Source organism: Oncorhynchus tshawytscha, linkage group LG02 (assembly GCF_018296145.1).
Source record: "Oncorhynchus tshawytscha isolate Ot180627B linkage group LG02, Otsh_v2.0, whole genome shotgun sequence".
NCBI lineage: Eukaryota > Metazoa > Chordata > Actinopteri > Salmoniformes > Salmonidae > Oncorhynchus > Oncorhynchus tshawytscha.
The window spans coordinates 53846713-53868699 of NC_056430.1; the positions used below are offsets into that span (position 1 = coordinate 53846713).

The 21987-nt window shown below is 43.5% G+C and overlaps 1 protein-coding gene across 2 annotated transcripts in view; it reads right to left on the reverse strand.

Moving 5' to 3' along the window:
- Positions 1-518: 518 nt before the first annotated feature.
- Positions 519-21987, reverse strand: part of LOC112267091 (mRNA (2'-O-methyladenosine-N(6)-)-methyltransferase) — a 46879-nt gene continuing 25410 nt past the window's right edge. The window contains exons 12-17 of one of the 2 annotated variants that reach the window (XR_002956050.2): positions 21716-21802; positions 21279-21463; positions 20844-20937; positions 9208-9383; positions 3577-3675; positions 3247-3385 (exon numbers count right to left, since the gene is read on the reverse strand). Coding sequence is in view for 1 of the 2 variants with exons in the window: in XM_024445165.2 (XP_024300933.1) it covers positions 3034-3385; positions 9208-9383; positions 20844-20937; positions 21279-21463; positions 21716-21802 (894 nt within the window). In the remaining variant the exon portion in view is untranslated. Of the gene's footprint in view, positions 3386-3576; positions 3676-9207; positions 9384-20843; positions 20938-21278; positions 21464-21715; positions 21803-21987 lie in introns of both variants that reach the window. The other variant, XM_024445165.2, reaches the window with a different exon arrangement.

Below are 21987 nucleotides of genomic sequence, written 5' to 3' on the forward strand. Positions count from 1 at the left end.
GATGAGAGGAAGCCCGGTGGCCGGCAGTGGGAGAAGATCGCGCGAGATGGATTTTGGCCGACACTGCACATTTTCTCATCGTTGAATCTCAAAACAATTTTCTGTTCCTAAAACTAAAATTTGACTTTACCCTTAGCCAACGTGTAAAAATTGCGTTTTTTAGGAGTATAAGGCCAGATTGAGTTATTGCACTTATTCCACTGCATGAGGCATCACTACAGACCCTGGTTCGATTTCAGGCTGTATCTCAACCGTTCGTGATTGGGAGCATACATAACATACATGGTTTGACACATTTTACTGGGAGCAAATGTGATTCGGCGCATCTCTATGCTGGTTCCAATGGAGATCATGTCACAACATTGATCATTTACTCAGAGGGAACTAGGAAAAATAATGAATTCAGCATTTACATTCTCCTGATTCTTGCCCATAGGAATCACATTGAGAAAAACATTTATGGTATTAGATGCTCTACAGACAATAAATGACCATAAGGGTAAACCGATAGGGATAAATTAATGTATTCATACTCATCCTTTATGTAAAAAGTCTATGGACGGATTTAAGAATACAAATATATTTCTTATGATTTAAGGCGTCAGAAATGTCACGCAAAATCAATTCCAAACATAAAATATGCTCTTACCAGAAGAAAAAAAGGGAATTATAAAAATAAAACTCTAGTAATTTTGCTGGTTACACCTTAAGCATTAATAATGCAATCATAGACACGTCTACTTTTACATACAATATATATATTTCTTTTAATAACACTTTGGTTTAGTTTAAAACAATTTATATGTAATAAACTGTATAATACAAACAGATTTCTTAAATTATGTTAAATTAACTCAAATAAAAAAATAATGGATAAACAGACAGCACAATTATTATTTTTGCTATCAGGGTTCAATACAATTGTGTAGCAGAGAAAAATAACATACTTCATACCAATTTTCTGTACAATATCTATACTTTGTTTTGCTGGTGACAGAAACATACTTGGATCAGGGTATGTGACTGGTGCTCGACGCTCAAATGACAAAGAATGAATGGCTAGTTTGTTTTTCTTGGGCACGATGCCAGACTTACTGTAGTAAGTATTATGTTCAAAGAGAAAGACAACCATCATACATTTGCAACAGCATAAACAGAACCTTGCCTTAACCTCCAGCCCCATGCCTAATTAATTCTCTATAAAAAACAAAATCCTAAGTATATACAAATGGGGCAAAGGCAAGTGAAGATTTCTAGTAAGAAACTTATGCCTAAACCCATTGTACAAGCATTCAGGCTATAGATAAGAATATATGCTGAGATGGCATAGTAGTGCGTGAGGATCATAGTTTACAAGGACAGAGACAATTAGTCATATAATGACGAATTGTATAATAAACATTTGTATCTTCTTGTTTATTTCTCCATATATTCTCTCGGCTAGATGACTGAGGCCGAGGTGAGTCGCTTTGGTTGCATCCCTAATGGCATTGCTTTGGATGCATCCCTAATGGCACCGTATTCCCTATATAGTGCACTACTTTTGACCAGAACCCTATAAGCCCTAGTCAAAAGTAGTGCACTACATAGGGAAGATGGATGCGTCCCACATGGCACTGAGACCTTCTGTTTTGTCATTTAAAAATGTACATTCATTGTGCTGCCCAGTGATGCGTTCTAATGTCATACTGGTGGTGTAAACATATAAAAATTGAGATTGGAGGGGTTAAAAACAACATAACTATTTTATGTTTCCATGCCATTCCACGCACTACAATGTGAAAATAACGCAACCAGGTTGAACACAATCACAGAATATGTTTAACGAGGGTATAATTTACATCAGGTATTATTACATTTAGTACTTTACCATATTTTAGAGACGTGGATAGGGTTATAAGCAAAGGGACGTACTGTAATTTTGCTCAACAAGCCAGGTCAACAAACACAGCGCAGGGGGAAAGGCATAGTAATTCAGCTGTTGCTCGAGCCAACGCTTACCAATGGTTTACAACATTTTGCCATTGTAAGATGTATTAATGGCCTGTATTTGCATTTATTGATTTTTGTATTTATTTACTTTTTACAAAATTCCTCTAACTGCAGATATGGAAATGGTGTATTGGCCTATATGCAACTACTACTCTGTGGTATGTGTGACCTGCATAAAAATTGTCCACAAAGAAATGCAATGTCTTCAAAGCCCTCAATCTCTCTCGTTCAGTACCCTGAGGGTTTCCCAAACTCGATCCTGGGGCCCCCCTGGGTGCCCATTTTAGTTTTCCCCCTAGAACTACACAGCTGATTTAAAACATCCAACTCCTCATCATGCTTTGGTTATTTGAATCACTGTGTACTGCTAGGGCAAAAACCTAGCTTGGGAAACCCTGCTCTAACTTACTGATGGCTGTCCTATGTACAATGATTGCCTCTAAATTATTTGTAGGCTTAAGGGGGTTAGAAACATAGCTGCCTTATCACCCAATGACACATCTCCCTTCTGTACCTATTCAGGGATAGAGAGGATTTTGGACAAACAAAACAAAAATCTTTTCCAAGGACCCACTTTTCAAATCCACACGTCAAAACCGACAACCAAATCCTGCTGTCCAGGAGCAGATCACAATGTATGTCCCAAATGGCACCCTATTCTCAGGGTGCCATTTTGGACGCACTCTACAGCAAAAGGCCAATGAACAAGGTATAGAATTACCCAATAATTACTGACAATGACAGCAACAAAGATGGAAAAATAAATCCTAGTAAACCGCTACCACTAGCTACATTGATAAAAAGCAACGAGAGATACTATAGTAAATAACGACCAGAATCATAAAAACCTAGTAGAACTAATATTAAATAGTCGAGGCAGAGAAAGTAAACCTATTTTAGGGGAGAGGCCCTCCTTCGTAGGCTACCCAAGCCCCCGAGTAGTCCAGGGCCAAATCCTCACCCCACACTCTCTCAGCACCAGTTGTAGGGTCCCCATCCCCAAAACGCACCTTACTCTCACCCATGTCCCCTCCCTTGCTTTTAAAGGCTGGCTGCCTCGGAAGGTGGTGTAGTATTTTCCAGAGGACTACAAGAACTACTGCTGTTTTCATGGCTAGCGGGTGATGTGTCCAAACTGGCCGATCGCTCAGGTGCCGTCTTGGCGGCAGTAGAGTCTTTGATGCCCGACAACCCCGCACTGGCTGGGGAGGGCATAGTGGGCGCAGAGGAGGTTGAGGAGGGAACTGGGGAGCCCAATGTTCTCTGGGAGACCTGATAGGCTGCCAGCAGCTCCTGGATGCGCTCCGGCGTGGGCTCCCACTTGGTGAAGCCGGCGTCATTTTGCAGGAAGATGATCACCGTGCCGTGAACTGCCTTGTAGTACATCTCCTCCCTGAGAGAGGAAGTGAGAAAGACATTTAAACTCCCTTCATAAAGTGCAATTAGACTGCAACTATGCTAGTGTCCTATTCAGGGTGCATCCGGGAGAGTCCTTTTCGAAAGGGTACCTGGGCAGTGCCAAGTATAAAATGTGACTCATTTACCCAGCACAGGACAACGATTTATGATCAAAGGCCTGATTACCTGCATTTCCACCAATGTTTTTTACATGTTGAAATGTCCCCGCGGTCTGTGTTACATAGGGAAAACCCGTCGAAGCCTTAAGACCCGGATCACTGAGCACTGCAACAATATACGGACAGGTGAGACAAAAAATCTGGTTGATTTAAAAATACACTGCTCAAAAAAATAAAGGAAACACTAAAATAACACATCCTAGATCTGAATGATTGAAATATTCTTATGAAATACTTTTTTCTTTACATAGTTGAATGTGCTGACAACAAAATCACACAAAATGATCAAGGGAAATCAAATTTATCAACCCATGGAGGTCTGGATTTGGAGTCACACTCAAAATTAAAGTGGCTGATCCACTACAGGCTGATCCAACTTTGATGTAATGTCCTTAAAACAAGTCAAAATGAGGCTCAGTAGTGTGTGTGTGGCCTCCACGTGCCTGTATGACCTGCCTACAACGCCTGGGCATGCTCCTGATGAGGTGGCGGATGGTCTCCTGAGGGATCTCCTCCCAGACCTGGATAAAGCATCCGCCAACTCCTGGACAGTCTGTGGTGCAACGTGGCGTTGGTGGATGGAGCGAGACATGATGTCCCAGATGTGCTCAATTGGATTCAGGTCTGGGGAACGGGCGGGCCAGTCCATAGCATCAATGCCTTCCTCTTGCAGGAACTGCTGACACACTCCAGCCACATGAGGTCTAGCATTGTCTTGCATTAGGAGGAACCCAGGACCAACCGCACCAGCATATGGTCTCACAAGGGGTCTGAGGATCTCATCTCGGTACCTAATGGCAGTCAGGCTACCTCTGGTGAGCGCATGGATGACTGACCCACCGCCAAACCGGTCATGCTGGAGGATGTTGCAGGCAGCAGAACGTTCTCCACGGTGTCTCCAGACTGTCACGTCTGTCACATATGCTCAGTGTGAACCTACTTTCATCTGTGAAGAGCACAGGGCGCCACTGGCGAATTTGCCAATCTTGGTGTTCTCTGGCAAATGCCAAACGTCCTGCACGGTGTTGGACTGTAAGCACAACCCCCACCTGTGGACGTCAGGCACTCATACCACCCTCATTGAGTCTGTTTCTGACTGTTTGAGCAGACACATGCACATTTGTGGCCTGCTGGAGGTCATTTTGCAGGGCTCTGGCAGTGCTCCTCCTTGCACAAAGGCGGAGGTAGCGGTCCTGCTGCTGGGTTTGTTGCCCTCCTACGGCCTACTCCACGTCTCCTGATGTCCTGGCCTGTCTCCTGGTAGCGCCTCCATGCTCTGGACACTACGCTGACAGACACAGCAAACCTTCTTGCCACAGCACGCATTGATGTGCCATCCTGGATGAGCTGCACTACCTGAGCCACTTGTGTGGGTTGTAGACTCCATCTCATGCTACCACTAGAGTCAAAGCACCGCCAGCATTCAAAAGTGACCAAAACATCAGCCAGGAAGCATAGGAACTGAGAAGTGGTCTGTGGTCACCACCTGCAGAACCACTCCTTTATTGGGGGTGTCTTGCTAATTGCCTATAATTTCCACCTGTTGTCTATTCCATTTGCACAACAGCATGTGAAATTTATTGTCAATCAGTGTTGCTTCCTAAGTGGACAGTTTGATTTCACAGAAGTGTGATTGACTTGGAGTTACATTGTGTTGTTTAAGTGTTCCCTTTATTTTTTTGAGCAGTGTATGTACAAACACACACACACAGTTGAAGTCGGAAGGTTACATACACCACATTCTTTTGGAGAGATTGGAAACCCAAATTGTTCTACACGGACAAGTTCTGGCATGATTTAGATCTTATCTGTCGGAAAGATATCAGTTTGTCTCTGTGAATGGTTTGTCCTCTAACAAATCAACTGTACATTTCGGTGTTCTTCAAGGTTCCGTTTTAGGACCACTATTGTTTTCCCTATATATTTTACCTCTTGGGGATGTCATTCGAAAACATAATGTTAACTTTCACTGCTATGCGGATGACACACAGCTGTACATTTCAATGAAACATGGTGAAGCCCCAAAATTGCCCTCGCTAGAAGCATGTGTTTCAGACATAAGGAAGTGGATGGCTGCAAACTTTCTACTTTTAAACTCGGACAAAACAGAGATGCTTGTTCTAGGTCCCAAGAAACAAAGAGATCTTCTGTTGAATCTGACAATTAATCTTAATGGTTGTACAGTCGTATCATATCAACATATCAAGACTGTTTCAAGGACAGCTTTTTTTCCATCTACGTAACATTGCAAAAATCAGAAACTTTCTGTCCAAAAATGATGCATAATAATTCATCCATGCTTTTGTCACTTCTAGGTTAGACTACTGCAATGCTCTACTTTCCAGATACCCGGATAAAGCACTAAATAAAATTCAATTAGTGCTAAATACGGCTGCTAGAATCCTGACTAGAACCCAAAAATTAAATCATATTACTCCAGTGCTAGCCTCCCTACACTGGCTTCCTGTCAAGGCAAGGGCTGATTTCAAGGTTTTACTGCTAACCTTCAAAGCATTACATGGGCTTGGTCCTACCTATCTCTCGGATTTGGTCCTGCCGTACTAATTGTCCCTAGAATTTCTAAGCAAACAGCTGGGGCAGGGCTTTCTCCTATAGAGCTAAATCTTTATGGAATGGTCTGCCTACCCATGTGAGAGACACAAACTCGGTCTCAACCTTTAAGTCTTTACTGAAGACTCATCTCTTCAGTGGGTCATATGATTGAGTGCAGTCTGTCCCAGGAGTGTGAAGGTGAACGGAGAGGCTCTGGAGAAACGAACCGCCCTTGCTGTCTCTGCCTGGCCGGTTCCTTTCTTTCCACTGGGATTCTCTGCCTCTAACTCTATTACAGGGGCTGAGTCACTGTCTTACTAGGGCTCTTTCATACTATCCCTAGGAGGGGTGTGTCACTTGAGTGGGTTGAGTCACTGATGCGATCTTCCTGTCTGGGTTGGCGCCCTCCCCTTGGGTTGTGCCGTGGCGGAGATCTTTGTGGGCTATACTCGGCCTCGTCTCAGGATGGTAAGTTGGTGGTTGAAGATATCCCTCTAATGGTGTGGGGGCTGTGCTTAGGCAAAGTGGGTGGGGTTATATCCTTCCTGTTTGGCCCTGTCTGGGGGTGTCATCGGATGGGGCCACAGTGTCTCCTGACCCCTCCTGTCTCAGCCTCCAGTATTTATGCTGCAGTATTTTATGTGTGAATTTAAGTATGCTCTCTCTAATTCTCTCTTTCTCTCTCTCTCTCGGAGGACCTGAGCCCTAGGACCATGCCTCAGGACTACCTGGCATGATGACTCCTTGCTGTCCCCAGTCCACCTGGACGTGCTGCTACTCCAGTTTCAACTGTTCTGCCTGTGATTATTATTATTTGACCATGCTGGTCATTTATGAACATTTGAAAATCTTGGCCATGTTCTGTAATAATCTCGACCCACACAGCCAGAAGAGGACTGGCCACCCCACATAGCCTGGTTCCTCTCTAGGTTTCTTCCTAGGTTTTGGCCTTTCTAGGGAGTTTTTCCTAGCCACCGTGCTTCTACACCTGCATTGCTTGCTGTTTGGGGTTTTAGGCTGGGTTTCTGTACAGCATTTTGAGATATCAGCTGATGTACGAAGGGCTATATAAATACATTTGATTTGACCTTCGCCAAATATATTTAAACTCAGTTTCACAATTCCTGACATTTAATCCTAGTTAAAATTGAGGTCAGTCTCAGGTCAGTTAGGATCACTTCATTTTAAGAATGTGAAATGTCAATAATAGTAGCGGGAATAATTTATTTCAGCTTTTATTTCTTTCATCACATTCCCAGTGGGTAAGAAGTTTACATACACTCAATTAGTATTTGGTAGCATTGCCTTTAAATTGTTTAACTTGGGTCAAACATTTTGGCTAACCTTCCACAAGCTTCCCACAATAATTTGTGTGAACTTAGTCTCATTCCTTCTGACAGAGCTGGTGTAACTGAGTCAGGTTTGTTGGCCACCTTGCTCACACATACCTTTTCAGTTCTGCCCACAATTTTTCTATAGGATTGAGGTCAGGGCTTTGTGATGGCCACTCCAATACATTGACTTTGTTGTCCTAAAGCCATTTTGTCCATAACTGTGGAAGTATGCTTGGGGTCATTGTCCATTTGGAAGACCCATTTGCGACCAAGCCTTAACTTCCTGACCGATGTCTTGAGATGTTGCTTCAATATATCCACAATTTTCCTTCCTCGTGTCATCTATTTTGTGAAGTGTACCAGTCCCTGCTGCAGCAAAGCACCCCCACAACATGATGCTTCCACCCCCATGCATCACGGTTGGGATGTTGTTCTTCAGTTTGCAAGCCTCACCATTTTCAACCAAACATAACGATCATTATGGCCAAACAGTTCTATTTTTGTTTCATCAGACCAGAGGACATTTCTCCAAATGTGCAGTTGAAAACTATAGTCTGGCTTTTTTAATGGCGGTTTTGGACAAGTGGCTTCTTCCTTGCTGAGTGACCTTTCATGTTATATCGATATAGGACTCATTTTACTGTGGATATAGATACTTTTGTACCAGTTTCCTCCAGCATCTTCACAAGGTCCTTTGCTGTTGTTCTGGGATTGATTTTCACTTTTCACACCAAAGTACATTCATCTCTAGGAGACAGAACACGTCTCCTTCCTGAGCAGTATGACGGCTGCGTGGTCCCATGGTGTTTATACTTGCATACTATTGTTTGTACAGATGAATGTGGTACCTTCAGGCGTTTGGAATTTTTTCCCAAAGATGAACAATTTTTTTACTGAGGTCTTGGCTGATTTCTTTTGATTTTCCCATGATGTCAAGCAAAGAGGCACCGAGTTTGAAGGTAGGCCTTGAAATACATCCACAGGTATACCTCCACCTAAGGCAAATGATGTCAATTAGCCTATCAGAAGCTTCTAAAGCCATTACATAATTTTCTGGAATTTTCCAAGCTGTTTAAAGGCACTTAGTGAATGTAAACTTCTGACACACTGGAATTGTGATACAGTGAATTATAAGTGAAATAATCTGTCTGTAAACAATTGTTGGAAAAATTACTTGTGTCATGCACAAAGTAGATGTCCTAACCGACTTGCCAAAACTATAGTTTGTTAACAAGAATTTTTTGGAGTGGTTGAAAAACAAGTTTTAATGACTCTAACCTAAGTGTATGTAAACTTCCAACTTCTACTGTATATTAGGACCTTCCCCCCGACTGGGATATGGATGCCTGATGAAGACCTGAAGGTCGAAATGTTGTTATAATAAAATCACGTGGCCGCATGACCAGCAGTGTGCAGCATTTTCCTTTTTATTTGTTTAAATTCACCTACAATTCCAGCACCTGCAAAAAGTACCTGGATGTGCGCATGTTCTTCATACAACCATACTTGATTTTCCATGGCATAGACAACACCATTTGGTTCTTTGTCAAATACTGTGTGCTATAGGTTGGAAAATTAACAAACGTGACAACACAAGACTTTGTTTCCAGCATAAGGACGGTTTTCATCAAGAAATTAAGTCTGCTTCATATTTTGTTTCCTTGCCAGGATACTTCTAAGTAGCACAATACTGGTATCTTGACAACCTTAGTCAGAACAATGGAAGTGACTCTACGGTGTTGGACACTCACTTCTTGCAGATGTACTGCGAGCCGCTGCGGTACGCGTGTTCAAAGGCGGGCACCGACATATGATGGCGGAGGAAGGCGCTGGTCTCCATGCGGTTGAGGGCCGGGGTCAGCGGATCTCGCCACTCCGGGACAAAGATGATGAAGGACAGGGGCTCACTGGACTTCTCCAGTAGTTCCTACAGGACACAGTACATTATTCAATCAAATCTCTCCCTGGTATTCAAAAGGAAACTGGAAAACGGAAGTCCTGCAGATTTTCTCCTTATACATAGTGGGATCTAAACAGATGGCGTGGTTCATGGACTCAGACCACTTTTGAAGTACAAACATTTTGGAAAACTTTGAGTCGTGAATGTTCACTTTAAATGCGTTTCAAGTTCTAATGTCACATGCACAAGCACAGTGAAATAGCTTTCTTACAAGCGCTAACTTCAACAATGCAGCATTCAATAACAATGTAATACTACATAAAACAAGGTGGAACAAAAAATACACGAGCTAAAAATAAGAACAAGATCAAGTCAGGTCAAGACCCTTGTGAGGACAATGAGCATGCAGAAGAGCTTCCCTGAGGCGGTTTCTGGGAGTTTGCGTAAAAATTGTTAAGTTTGCAAACCCACAGTTTCATCAGCTGTCCAGGTGGCTAGTCTCAGATGATCCCGCAGGTGAAGAAGCCAGATGTGGAGGTCCTGGGCTGGCATGGTTAAATGTGGTCTGCGGTTATGAGGCCGGTTGGAAATACTGCCAAATTCTTTTAAACAATGTTGGAGGCAGCATATGGTAGAGAAATTAACAACATTCTCTGGCAACAGCTCTGGTGGACCTTCCTGCAGTCAGCATGCCAACTCCATGCTCCCTCAAAACTTGAGTCATCTGTGGCATTGTGTTGTGTGACAAAACTGCACATTTTAGAGTGGCCTTTTATTGTCCCCAGCACAAGGTGCACCTGTGTAATGATCGTGCGGTTTAATCAGCTTCTTGATATGCCACACCTGTCAGGGGAATGCTCCCTAACAGCAATGTAAACAAATTTGTTCCAAAAATTGGAGAGGAATAATATTTTTGTGCATGTGGAACATTTCTGAGATCTTTAATTTCAGCTTACGAAACCAACACTTTACATGTTGTGTTTATATTTATAAAATAAACAGTTGCAGTGTATATGATGATTGCATGTCAGTGGGTGTGTGTAGAGTCAGTATAATTGTATCTGCATATTATGTGTGTGAACAAATTATGGAGTGAGTGTTTGTATGTGTGTTGCGTCGTGTGCAGGGACCTGTGAGTGTGCATGGAGACAGTGCAAAAATAAGACTAAAACACAAAAGGTCAACTCAGATAGCCAATGTATACATTTTGTTAGCTATTTAGCAATGTTATGGCATGGGGATAAAAAAGCTGTTCAGGAGCCTGTTGTCAGACTTGATGCACAGGTACCGCTTGCTGTGTGGAAGTAGAGGGTACAGTCTATGGCTTGGGTGGTTGGAGTCTAACGATTTTCTGGGCTTTCCTTCCACACTGCCTGATATAAAAGGTCCTGGATGGCAGGGAGCTCAGCCACAGTGATGCAATCGAGGGCAGTGCTATTGCCATACCAAGCAGTGATGCAGCTAGTCAAGATGGTACAGCTGTAGAACTTTGAGGGCCCATGGCAAACCTTTTCAACCTCCTGAGGGAGTTGACTGTGCGAGTGGGCCATTTTAACTTCTTAGCGATTTGGACAGAGGAACTTGAAGCTTTCGACTTGCTCCACTGCAGTCCCGTCGATGTGGTAGAAGCGTGCTCGCCCCCCCTTTCCTGTAGTCCACGATCAGCTCCTTGGTCTTACTGATGTTGAGGGAGAGGTTGTTGTTCCGGCTCCACACTGCCAGGTCACTGACCACCTCTCTGTAGGTTGTATCGTCGGCGCCAGTCACAAAACCGGTGATTGTCAAGCAAATAACCGTCGGTCTCAGAGTAATTGACCGTCAATTAAATACATTTAGCATCTCCTGGCTTCCACACAGCCTACAAGCCACTGATGCAGACCTTTGGAACATCTACATTTTAAAGTCTAATACATCCATATAATATAGCCTACACCTTCACAATAAATCCATTATTTATTTTAGACCGGTCTAAAGAAGCATGATATGAAGAAAATGTAGTCTATTTCAGAAGAACAGAATAGCATAATCTGAGTTGTCCTGATGTTAGATCCTGAACTGGCAATGCCATATGGCTGTGGACTACACTAGTTCATTTAGCAGACACGATTTGGTTAGAATTCCGTGGCATTATTTTATAGTATGAAGAATACAATTGAACAAAGCTGAATAAAATAGAAAATATATTTTCTTCAAAGGAAATGAGGGAGTGTGCACATACGGCTATTCTGTGTTGAGCGGTTAACAAAGAAAAAGCTATTACTATATACTCAATTTAGAGTTATTAATGTAACTTTAGTTGTTCTTCAACTGTTGGACTATATGTTTGGATTTTTAATACATCGTAAGGCTGCATGATGCGACTGAATTTTTGAAAAAAGTTGCTTGAAAAGGTATGAGCTATGCTTTGTTTTTTACGCAGGCTGTACACACTACATCAGGCCGTAATGCACCCTAAAAAAAAGTGACCGTTGTGCCCTTCTCTCCGAGTCACCTCACTCACATGGCTCTCCACCATGGGATCGAGTCAGCCAACAAGATGAGTAGGCCTAATGAACAGCAAAGCACTTGCCTATGTCAATCTACTATCCCCCATAGTAAAAAAGTCAACCTATTCTATTCTGTGCGAGAAATAAATATTCCAAACATAGTCTGGGACAGTTGTGGGATGCGATAGATCCAAAATGAATACAACCACTTGCATCAAAATACCTTTTTTACGCAATGTGGCTGACGCAACAGATCAGCACGTTTAGCTTAAAATGTTGATAAACTATTAGGCTATTTCTTCAAATTATAATTGCAGCATTGCGCACATGGCAGTAGGCTAAAAGCGCAAATGTTCCACTGACGGAAAACATCATTATCAAAAGTTACTGCAAATGCAATCATGCATGTACAGTGGTTGCTCCACTAAAAGATTTGTGATTATGCTGCGGGACTTAGACGTAATTTGTGGTTTAGTACGGTACCCTGCGTCACAACTTCATTGCTCCAGACCAGCGCAAGGGGGAGTTAGAGCACTGACTATACTTTTGGATCCTACTGTGTCTCTGACAACGAATGGGCGACATGCATTTAAATAGAAACTGATAATTGTGCATGACTTCAGTATTACTTACTAAAACGGTTGTTACACTAAGTTTAAAAAATATATATTTTGTTAGGATTATTCTGCTCTTACTGTAGTATTGTAGCCCACTCCTGACCGGTCACGTTGTACAGCGCCTGAGTGGTGCAACGGTCCAAGACACAGCATCACAGTGCAAGCTGTGTTGCTACAGATAATGGTTCAATAACAGTGTCGGTCTCGACTTGGAGACCCATGAGATGCCTGTAGGTTTTGGATTCTCTCCCTCTAAAAACCAAAATAAATCATTCTAAATAACAAACTGGCTATATTTAGAAATTAGTAATAATGTCTCACCCAATGTTCAATAATGGCCTTTTCCTCGCTCATTTAACATAATTTGAAAACAAAATAATGAGGAAAAAGAACTCCGTACCACCTATACTCCACACACATATGCATACAAAGCTCTCCCTCGCCCTGCATTTGTCAAATCTGACCATAATTCCATCCTCCTGATTCCTGCTTACAAGCAAAAATGAAAGCAGGAAGCACCAGTGACTAGATCAATAAAAAAGTGGTCAGATGAAGCAGCTGCTAAGCCACAGGACTGTTTTGCTAGCACAGACTGGAATATGTTCCGGGATTCCTCCAATGACATTGAGGAGTACACCACATCGGTCATTGGCTTCATCAATAAGTGCATTGATGATGTCGTCCCCACAGTGACCGTACGTACTTACCCCAACCATGGGGGAAGCCATGGATTACAGGCAACCACCGCACTGAGCTAAAGGCTAGAGCTGCCACTTTCAAGGAGCGGGACTCTAACCCAAGAGCTTATAAGAAATCCCGCTATGCCCTCCGATGAACCATCAAACAGGCAAAGCATCAATACAGGACTAACACTGAGACGTACTACACCGGCTCTGATGCCCGTCGGATGTGGCAGGGCCTGCAAACCATTACAGACTACAGAGGGAAGCACAGCCGAGAGCTGCCCAGTGACACGAGCCTACCAGACGAGCTAAACTACTTCTATGCTCGCGTCGAGGCAAATAACACTGAAACAGGCATGACAGCACCAGCTGTTCCGGAAGACTGCGGAGAGCGTGATCACACAGCTGATGTGAGTAAGACCTTTAGACAGGTCAACATTCACAAGGCCACAGGGCCAGACGGATTACCAGGACATGTACTGCGAGCATGCGCTGACCAACTAGCAAGTGTCTTCACTGACATTTTCAACCTCTCCCTGTCCGAGTCTGTAATACCAACATGTTTAAAGCAGACCACCATAGTGCCTGTGCCCAAGAACACTAAGGTAACCTGTCTAAATGACTACCGACCCATAACACTCACGTCTGTAGCCTGAAGTGCTTTGAAAGGCTGGTCATGACTCACATCAACACCATCATCCCAGAAACAAGCAGGTTGAGAGCTTCAAGTTACTTGGTGTCCACATCACCAACAAACTAAAATGGTGCAAGCACACCATGACAGTCATGAAGTGGGCACGACAAAACCTATTCCCCCTCAGGAGACAATATTTGGCATCGGTCCTCAGATCCTCAAAAGATTCTACAGCTGCACCATCGAGAGCATGACTGGTTGCATCACTGCCTGGTATGGCAACTGCTCGGCCTCCGACCGCAAAAGCTCTACAGAGGGTAGTGCAAACGGCCCAGTACATCACTGGGGCCAAGCTTCCTGCCATCCAGGATCTCTATACCAGGCGGTGTCAGAGAAAGGCCCTACAAATTGTCAAAAGACTCCAGCCACCCTAGTCATAGACTGCTCTCCCTGCTACCATGCGGCAAGCGGTACCGGAGCGCCAGGTCTAGGTCCAAGAGGCTTCCAAACAGCATCTATCCCCAAGCCATAAGACTCATGAACATCTAATCTAATGGCTACCCAGACAATTCGCATTGCTGCCCCCACCCCCTCCACACCACTCTCAGTTGTCATCTATGCACAGTCACTTTAATTAACTCTACCTCCATGTACATACTACCTTAACTAACCTGTGCCTCCGCACATTGACTCTGTACCGGCACCCCCCTGCATATGTTGTTATTTTTTACTGCTGCTCTTTAATTGCTTGTATCTATTATTCTTATCCATTTTTTGAAACTGCACTGTCGGTTAGGGGCTCGTAAGTAGGCATTTCACTGTAAGGGCTACACCTGTTGTATTCGGCGTATGTGACTAATACAATTTTATTTGAGTTCTCCAAAATGTTATTTTTAAACAAAGAGATTATTATTATTATTAGAATTATATAAAAGCCCCTTGGATATTGTCACAATAAGCCCACATGCTCCCCAAACATATGGAAGAAGGTACTCAGGTCAGATGAGACTAAAATTGAGCTTTTTGGCCATCAAAGAAAACGCAGTGTCTGGCGCAAAAACCTCTCATCACCCCGAGAATACCATCCCCAGTGAAGCATGGTGGTGGCAGCATCATGCTGTGTGGATGTCTTTCCATCGGCAGGGACTGGGAAACTGGTCAAAATAGAAGGAATGATGGATGGCGATAAATACAGGGACATTCTTGAGGGAAACCTGTTTCAGTCTTCAAGAGATTTGAGACTGGGATGGAGGTTCACCCTCCAGCAGGACAATGACCCTAAGCATACTGCTAAAGCAACACTCGAGTGGTTTAAGGGGAAACATTTAAATGTCTTGGAATGGCCTAGTCAAAGCCCAGACCTCAATCCAATTGAAAATTTGTGGTATGACTTAAAGATTGCTGTAAACCAGCGGAACCCATCCAACTTGAAGGAGCTGGAGCAGTTTTGTCTTGAAGAATGGGCAAAAATCCCAGTGGCTAGATGTGCCAAGTTTATAGAGACATACTCCAAGAGATGTGCCGCTGTAATTGCTGTAAAAGGTGGCTCTACAAAGTATTGACTTTGGGGGGGGATGAATAGTTATACACGCTCAAGTTTGTCTTATTTCTTGTTTGTACCACAAAAATAAATGTTGTGTAAATCAAATCATACAAATCCCCCCCAAAAGACATTTTTATTCCAGGTTGTAAGGTAACAAAATAGGAAAAATAACCGGGGGGGGTGAATACTTTCGCAAGCCACTGTATGTGTGATATTTGTTTTGATTTAGATAGGACCATTATCATGCACCTGTAACAGGGAAACCTCAAAACAGGGGCATCGGGAAAAAATACATGTCATCTATGCACTTAAATAGCGAATGGAGGGCGCTTTTCGTGTCATTCATTTTCATGCCAGTTTGGCTATACTCCTGTTGTAAATACACTGCTCAAAAAAATAAAGGGAACACTTAAACCACACAATGTAACTCCAAGTCAATCACACTTCTGTGAAATCAAACTGTCCACTTAGGAAGCAACACTGATTGACAATACATTTCACATGCTGTTGTGCAAATGGAATAGACAACAGGTGGAAATTATAGCCAATTAGCAAGACACCCCCAATAAAGGAGTGGTTCTGCAGGTGGTGACCACAGACCACTTCTCAGTTCCTATGCATCCTGGCTGATGTTTTGGTCACTTTTGAATGCTGGCGGTGCTTTCACTCTAGTGGTAGCATGAGACGGAGTCTACAACCCACACAAGTGGCTCAGGTAGTGCAGCTCATCCAGGATGGCACATCAATGCGTGCTGTGGCAAGAAGGTTTGCTGTGTCTGTCAGCGTAGTGTCCAGAGCATGGAGGCGCTACCAGGAGACAGGCCAGGACATCAGGAGACGTGGAGTAGGCCGTAGGAGGGCAACAACCCAGCAGCAGGACCGCTACCTCCGCCTTTGTGCAAGGAGGAGCACCGCCAGAGCCCTGCAAAATGACCTCCAGCAGGCCACAAATGTGCATGTGTCTGCTCAGAAATAGACTCCATGAGGGTGGTATGAGGGCCCGATGTCCACAGGTGGGGGTTGTGCTTACAGCCCAACACCGTGCAGGACGTTTGGCATTTGCCAGAGAACACCAAGATTGGCAAATTCGCCACTGGCGCCCTGTGCTCTTCACAGATGAAAGCAGGTTCACACGGAGCACGTGACAGAGTCTGGAGACGCCGTGGAGAACGTTCTGCTACCTGCAACATCCTCCAGCATGACCGGTTTGGCGGTGGGTCAGTCATGGTGTGGGGTGGCATTTTTTGGGGGGCCGCACAGCCCTACATGTGCTCGCCAGAGGTAGCCTGACCCATTAGGTACCGAGATGAGATCCTCAGACCCCTTGTGAGACCATATGCTGGTGCGGTTGGCCCTGGGTTCCTCCTAATGCAAGACAATGCTAGACCTCATGTGGCTGTTTTTGACTTGTTTTAAGGACATTACATCAAAGTTGGATCAACCTGTAGTGTGGTTTTCCACTTTAATTTTGAGTGTCACTCCAAATCCAGACCTCCATGGGTTGATAAATTTGATTTCCATTGATCATTTTCGTGTGATTTTGTTGTCAGCACATTCAACTATGTAAAGAAAAAAGTATTTAATAAGAATATTTCATTCATTCAGATCTAGGATGTGTTATTTTAGTGTTCCCTTTATTTTTTTGAGCAGTGTATAAGCAATGTGCTTAATATTAGGAACATTGAGAAATAAATATAGTAGGCCTAGCCTATAGAAAGCGGATGGGGATTGTCCTCGTTAGTGGATACCATCACTGTTTTCTTGCGCAATTGCATAGCCTATAGAAATGCTGCGCAACATGAGCTCATAGGCTCTCATGAAGTGTTTGATTAGATTTTCGATAACATTTGCATTTATGTCAGTGACTAGAGTGACAAAGTGCTGAGTACCATGCACGTTTGGCAGGCTACTAATGACCAGCAGCAGAATCAGACCTTAGAAATGTCTAGTTACCGTGACTAAACGGTCACGTGGAATTTGACTGCCTTCATGGCCGCCGGTGTGGCGGTAATACAGTCACCACAACAGCCCTAGGGTGAACAGGGAGTACAGGAGAGGACTAAGCACACACCCCTCTGAGGACCCTGTGTCAAGGGTCAGCGAGGCAGAGGTCATGTTGTCTACCCTCACACCTGGGGTTGGCCCATCAGGAAGTCCAATTTGGAGGGGGAAAAGGTGTTGAACGCTGAGCTGTAGTAAATAAACAGCATTTTCACATAGGTTTTCCTCTTATCTAGGTGGGTGAGGGCTGTGTGGAATGCAATTGAGATTGCGTCGTCTTTGGATCGGTTGGGGCGGTATGCAAAATGGAGTAGGTCTAGGGGTCTGGGATGATGTGTGCTATAACCAGACTCTCAAAGCACTTCACGATTACAGACGCGAGTGCTACAGGGTGGTAGTTATTGTGGCATGAAGAATTAAGAGTTCTTGGGAACAGGAATTATGGTAATCTTAAAACGTGGGGATCACAGACTGGAACAAGGAGAGGTTTAAAATACTGTGAATATACCCGCCAGCTGTTCTGCTCTAAGAACGTGCCCTGGAATACCATCAGTCCATTGTTTTTATTTTATTTCTGCTCTTTTGCATACCAGTATTTCTACTTGCACATCATCATCTGCACATCTACAGTTGAAGTCGGAGGTTTACATACACTTAGGTTGGAGTCATTAAAACTAGTTTTTCAACCACTCCACAAATTTCTTGTTAACAAACTATAGTTTTGGCAAGTCTGTTAGAACATCTACTTTGTGCATGACACAAGTAATTTTTCTAACAATTATTTAAAGACAGATTATTTCACTTATAATTCACTGTCTCACAATTCCAGTGGGTCAGACATTTACATATACTAAGTTGACTGTGCCTTTAAACAGCTTGGAAAATTCTAGAAAATGATGTCATGGCTTTAGAAGCTTCTGATAGGCTAATTTACCTAACATCATTTGAGTCAATTAGAGGTGTACCTGTGGATGTATTTCAAGGCCTATCTTCAAACTCAGTGCCTCTTTGCTTGACATCATGGGAAAATCAAAAGAAATCAGCCAAGACCTCAGTAAAAAACAAAAAAAACTGTAGACCTCCCCAAGTCTGGTTCATCCTTGGGAGCAATTTCCAAACACCTGAAGGTACCACGTTCATCTGTACAAACAATAGTCCGCAAGTATAAACAACAAGGGACCACGCAGCCGTCATACCACTCAGGAAGGAGACGCGTTCTGTCTCCTAGAGATGAACAAACTTTGGTGAGAAAAGTGCAAATCAATCCCAGAACAACAAAGGACCTTGTGAAGATGCTGAAGGAAACGGGTACAAAAGTATCTATATCCACAGTAAAATGAGTCCTATATCGACATAACCCGAAAGGCCGCTCAGCAAGGAAGAAGCCAATGCTCAAAACCGCCATAAAATATGCCAGGCTACGGGTTGCAGCTGCACATGGGGTCAACGATTGTACTTTTTAGAGAAATGTCCTCTGGTCTGATTAAACAAAAATAGAACTGTTTGGCCATAATGACCATCGTTATGTTTGGAGAAAAAAGGAGGAGGCTTGCATGCCGAAGAACACCATCCCAACCGTGAAGCATGCGGGTGGCAGCATCATGTTGCGGGGATGTTTTGCTGCAGGAGGGAATAGTGTATTTAAAAAAATAGATGCCATCATGAGACAGGAAAATTATGTGGACATATTGTGGCCATCACAAAGCCCTGACCTCAATCCCATAGAAAATTTGTGGGCAGAACTGAAAAAGCGTGTGCGAGCAAGGATGCCTACAAATCTGACTCAGTTACACCAGCTCTGTCAAGAGGAATGGGCCAAAATTCACCCAACTTATTGTGGGAAGCTTGTGGAAGGCTACCCGAAACATTTGACCTAAGTCAAATCATTTAAAGGCAATGCTACCAAATACTAATTGAGTGTATGTGTTAATTTGCTAAATTGAAATTATTTCGCTATTATGTCCTATTTATTGCCTTACCTCCATTTGCACACACTGTATATAGACTTTCTTTTTCTATTGTGTTATTGACCCTTGTTTATTTAATGTGTAATCTGTGTTGTTGTCTGTTACACTGCTTTGCTTTATCGTGGCCAGGTCGCAGTTGTAAATGAGAACTTGTTTTCAACTAGCCTATCTGGTTAAATATAGGTGAAATAAAAAATAAAAAGGCCCCTAGGCTTTGACCTGATTAAAGACTTTACTTACATAGGCCTCCGCGAGTAAGATCACCGAATCTTCTGTGTTGTTGGCAGCCCTCACACCCGGCAGAATGTTATTGTCAAAGCGTGCATAAAATGCATCGAGTTCATCTGGTAGTGGGTGATGCATCTTTGGGGAGATCACTGCTGTGTCTCCCTTTGTAATCCATAATGGACGGTAGCCCCTGCTACATGCAGCGTGTGTCGGAGCCTGTGTAACATGACACCTTATTCCTATATTGTCCTTTTGCTCGTTTGATGACTCTGTGGAGGTCATAGCGGGACTTATTGTACTTGTTCCTGTCCTCAGCCGTAGCCTCAGGGTTGTTTGCGGTAGCCCTATTCTTTAGTTTAGCGCCAACCACGGTGTTAATTCAGGGCATTTGATTGGGGAAGCAGCGAACCATAACTGTGAAAACATCAAAGATGCATTTCCTTATAAAGCCGGTGACAGAGGTGGTTAGCTTGTTGATGTTATCAGCGGAGTACCAGAACATATTCCAGTCTGTAGCATCAACTCTGATTCTGGAGACCATTTTCTCAGAGCGAGCCAATGGTAATTCCTATTAGAGCTTCTGCTTGTAAATGTATGGATTTAAGTTTTCCTGCTTGGCTATAGCCTAGTACAGTTAAGTGCCAGGTTGTTATTTTTCTAGTCCTGAGGTGGAATGTATACAACAGTCAAAATAACAGCAGAAATCTCCCTCAGGAGGCAAAAGGGTCAGCATTTGACCATCAGGTATTCCAAGACGAGTGAACAATGGGTTGAGACTTCTACCGCGGTCGAGTCAGCACACCAGTTGTTGTTTATGAAGAGGCTAACCTCTTCCCCCCCTCGATTTCCCAACTCCACTGTCCTGTCGGCACAGTGAATGGAGAACATTTGTCAGAGAGCCATGTTTCAGAGAAGCTGAAAATATTGCAGTTTTGAGAGTCCCGTTGCTAGCAAAGCAGCGATCGGAGGTAATCCATCTTATTATCAAGTAGAATGGAGGGAAGAGGTGGTCGGTTCTCCCTTCACCTTTATCTCGCCAGGATCCCCCTTCTCTTGCCTCTAATGTCAGCATTTCCTCTTGGGTAGCCCGAAACTTTTGTCAGATTTACAGAAGGAGCCCAGGGCAGATGAGTCGAGGTTAAGTGGGAATTGAGATAAGTAACTGCCGATCAGCTGTTTAAAAGTTATAGTCGGTTGTAAGAAATGATAGCGGATACATGAAGAAAATTAAGTAAAAACAAATAAAAAATTGCCATGTTAGGTCGGAGATCCAGTACGGCGCCATCTTTTCAACTAGTGATGAGGAAAAAATGACTAAGGAGGAGCACCTCAAAGTGTGTCACCATGGCATCCATCAGCTCCTCACAGAAGGGAGGGTTGGCTTCGAAGGAGCCACTAGCCGGTGAGAAGTTCAGGAAGGGCCTTGGAGGCAAAGAGAATATTTTAGAACAGAGTCAAACTAGAAACCCATAAATTAACAAATTACTAAAAGTAAACGGCCCATGCCTCGGTGGTCTCTGTTAAGTTGAGATGAGGTAGACCAGTGTTTCTCAATCCTTTTTTGTGTCAGGAACTGGTATGCTATAGTGTCAGGGACCTTATATTGAAACAAGCATTGTAAATCTGACCGAATTAGACTCTCTGGGAATGTTCAGCAACATGCCACGGACTGGTGCAGGACCATGGACTGGAGGTTGAGAAACACTGGCGTAGACCACATATAATGATGTAATGTTTGTGATGAGAAGTAAACCTAAACCTACCCCCTGGACCCAAAGAAGCCGTCGGTGTCAGGGAAAGCCGAGCAGAACTGCTTGAAGTAGGAGTTGAGCGGCGAGGCGAAACACTCAAAGCTCACCCCAAACTGTTTGTTGAGTACCTCGAAGACAGGCACAGGGAGGGCCCCCTGTAAGCCCATCCCCTCATTCACCCCAGCGCCAAACATCACCTGAACAAAAAACAGTGACATCATCAGCACAATAAACGATGACATTAGCACAACAAACATCAGATGTAGCCAGACAGAAAAGATGCAGAGGAAAGAGCAACAAGAAGTTGAAGGGGATGGTGGACTATAAGAGCATTGCTCCCCAACAGATTCATAATAATGTTACTACTTTGGCAGTGAAAACAGAGGATAAGACAAAGAAAAATAGAAAGAGGCATCGTAGAAAGAGGGGGAGGGGGGAGTCCGATTTACCTGGTATCTCTTGATAAGGCACCATATTCGTGACAGGAACTTTTCGAACCTGGGATCATCGATGCAGCTGTATCGGTATAAGAGCTCCTGGATAGACAGGTGAGTAATTAAGCAGAGATGCTAGTCAATTATATCCACCACACCTTCCAGGATTAGTTCCTGGCAGTTTCTCAGACAGTGCAAGTATCAACGCACCTAAAAATGGTATGAGTGTGAGTGTATACTTAACGTCTCGGGACATTTTACTGATATCGATTATTACAATAAGTAGA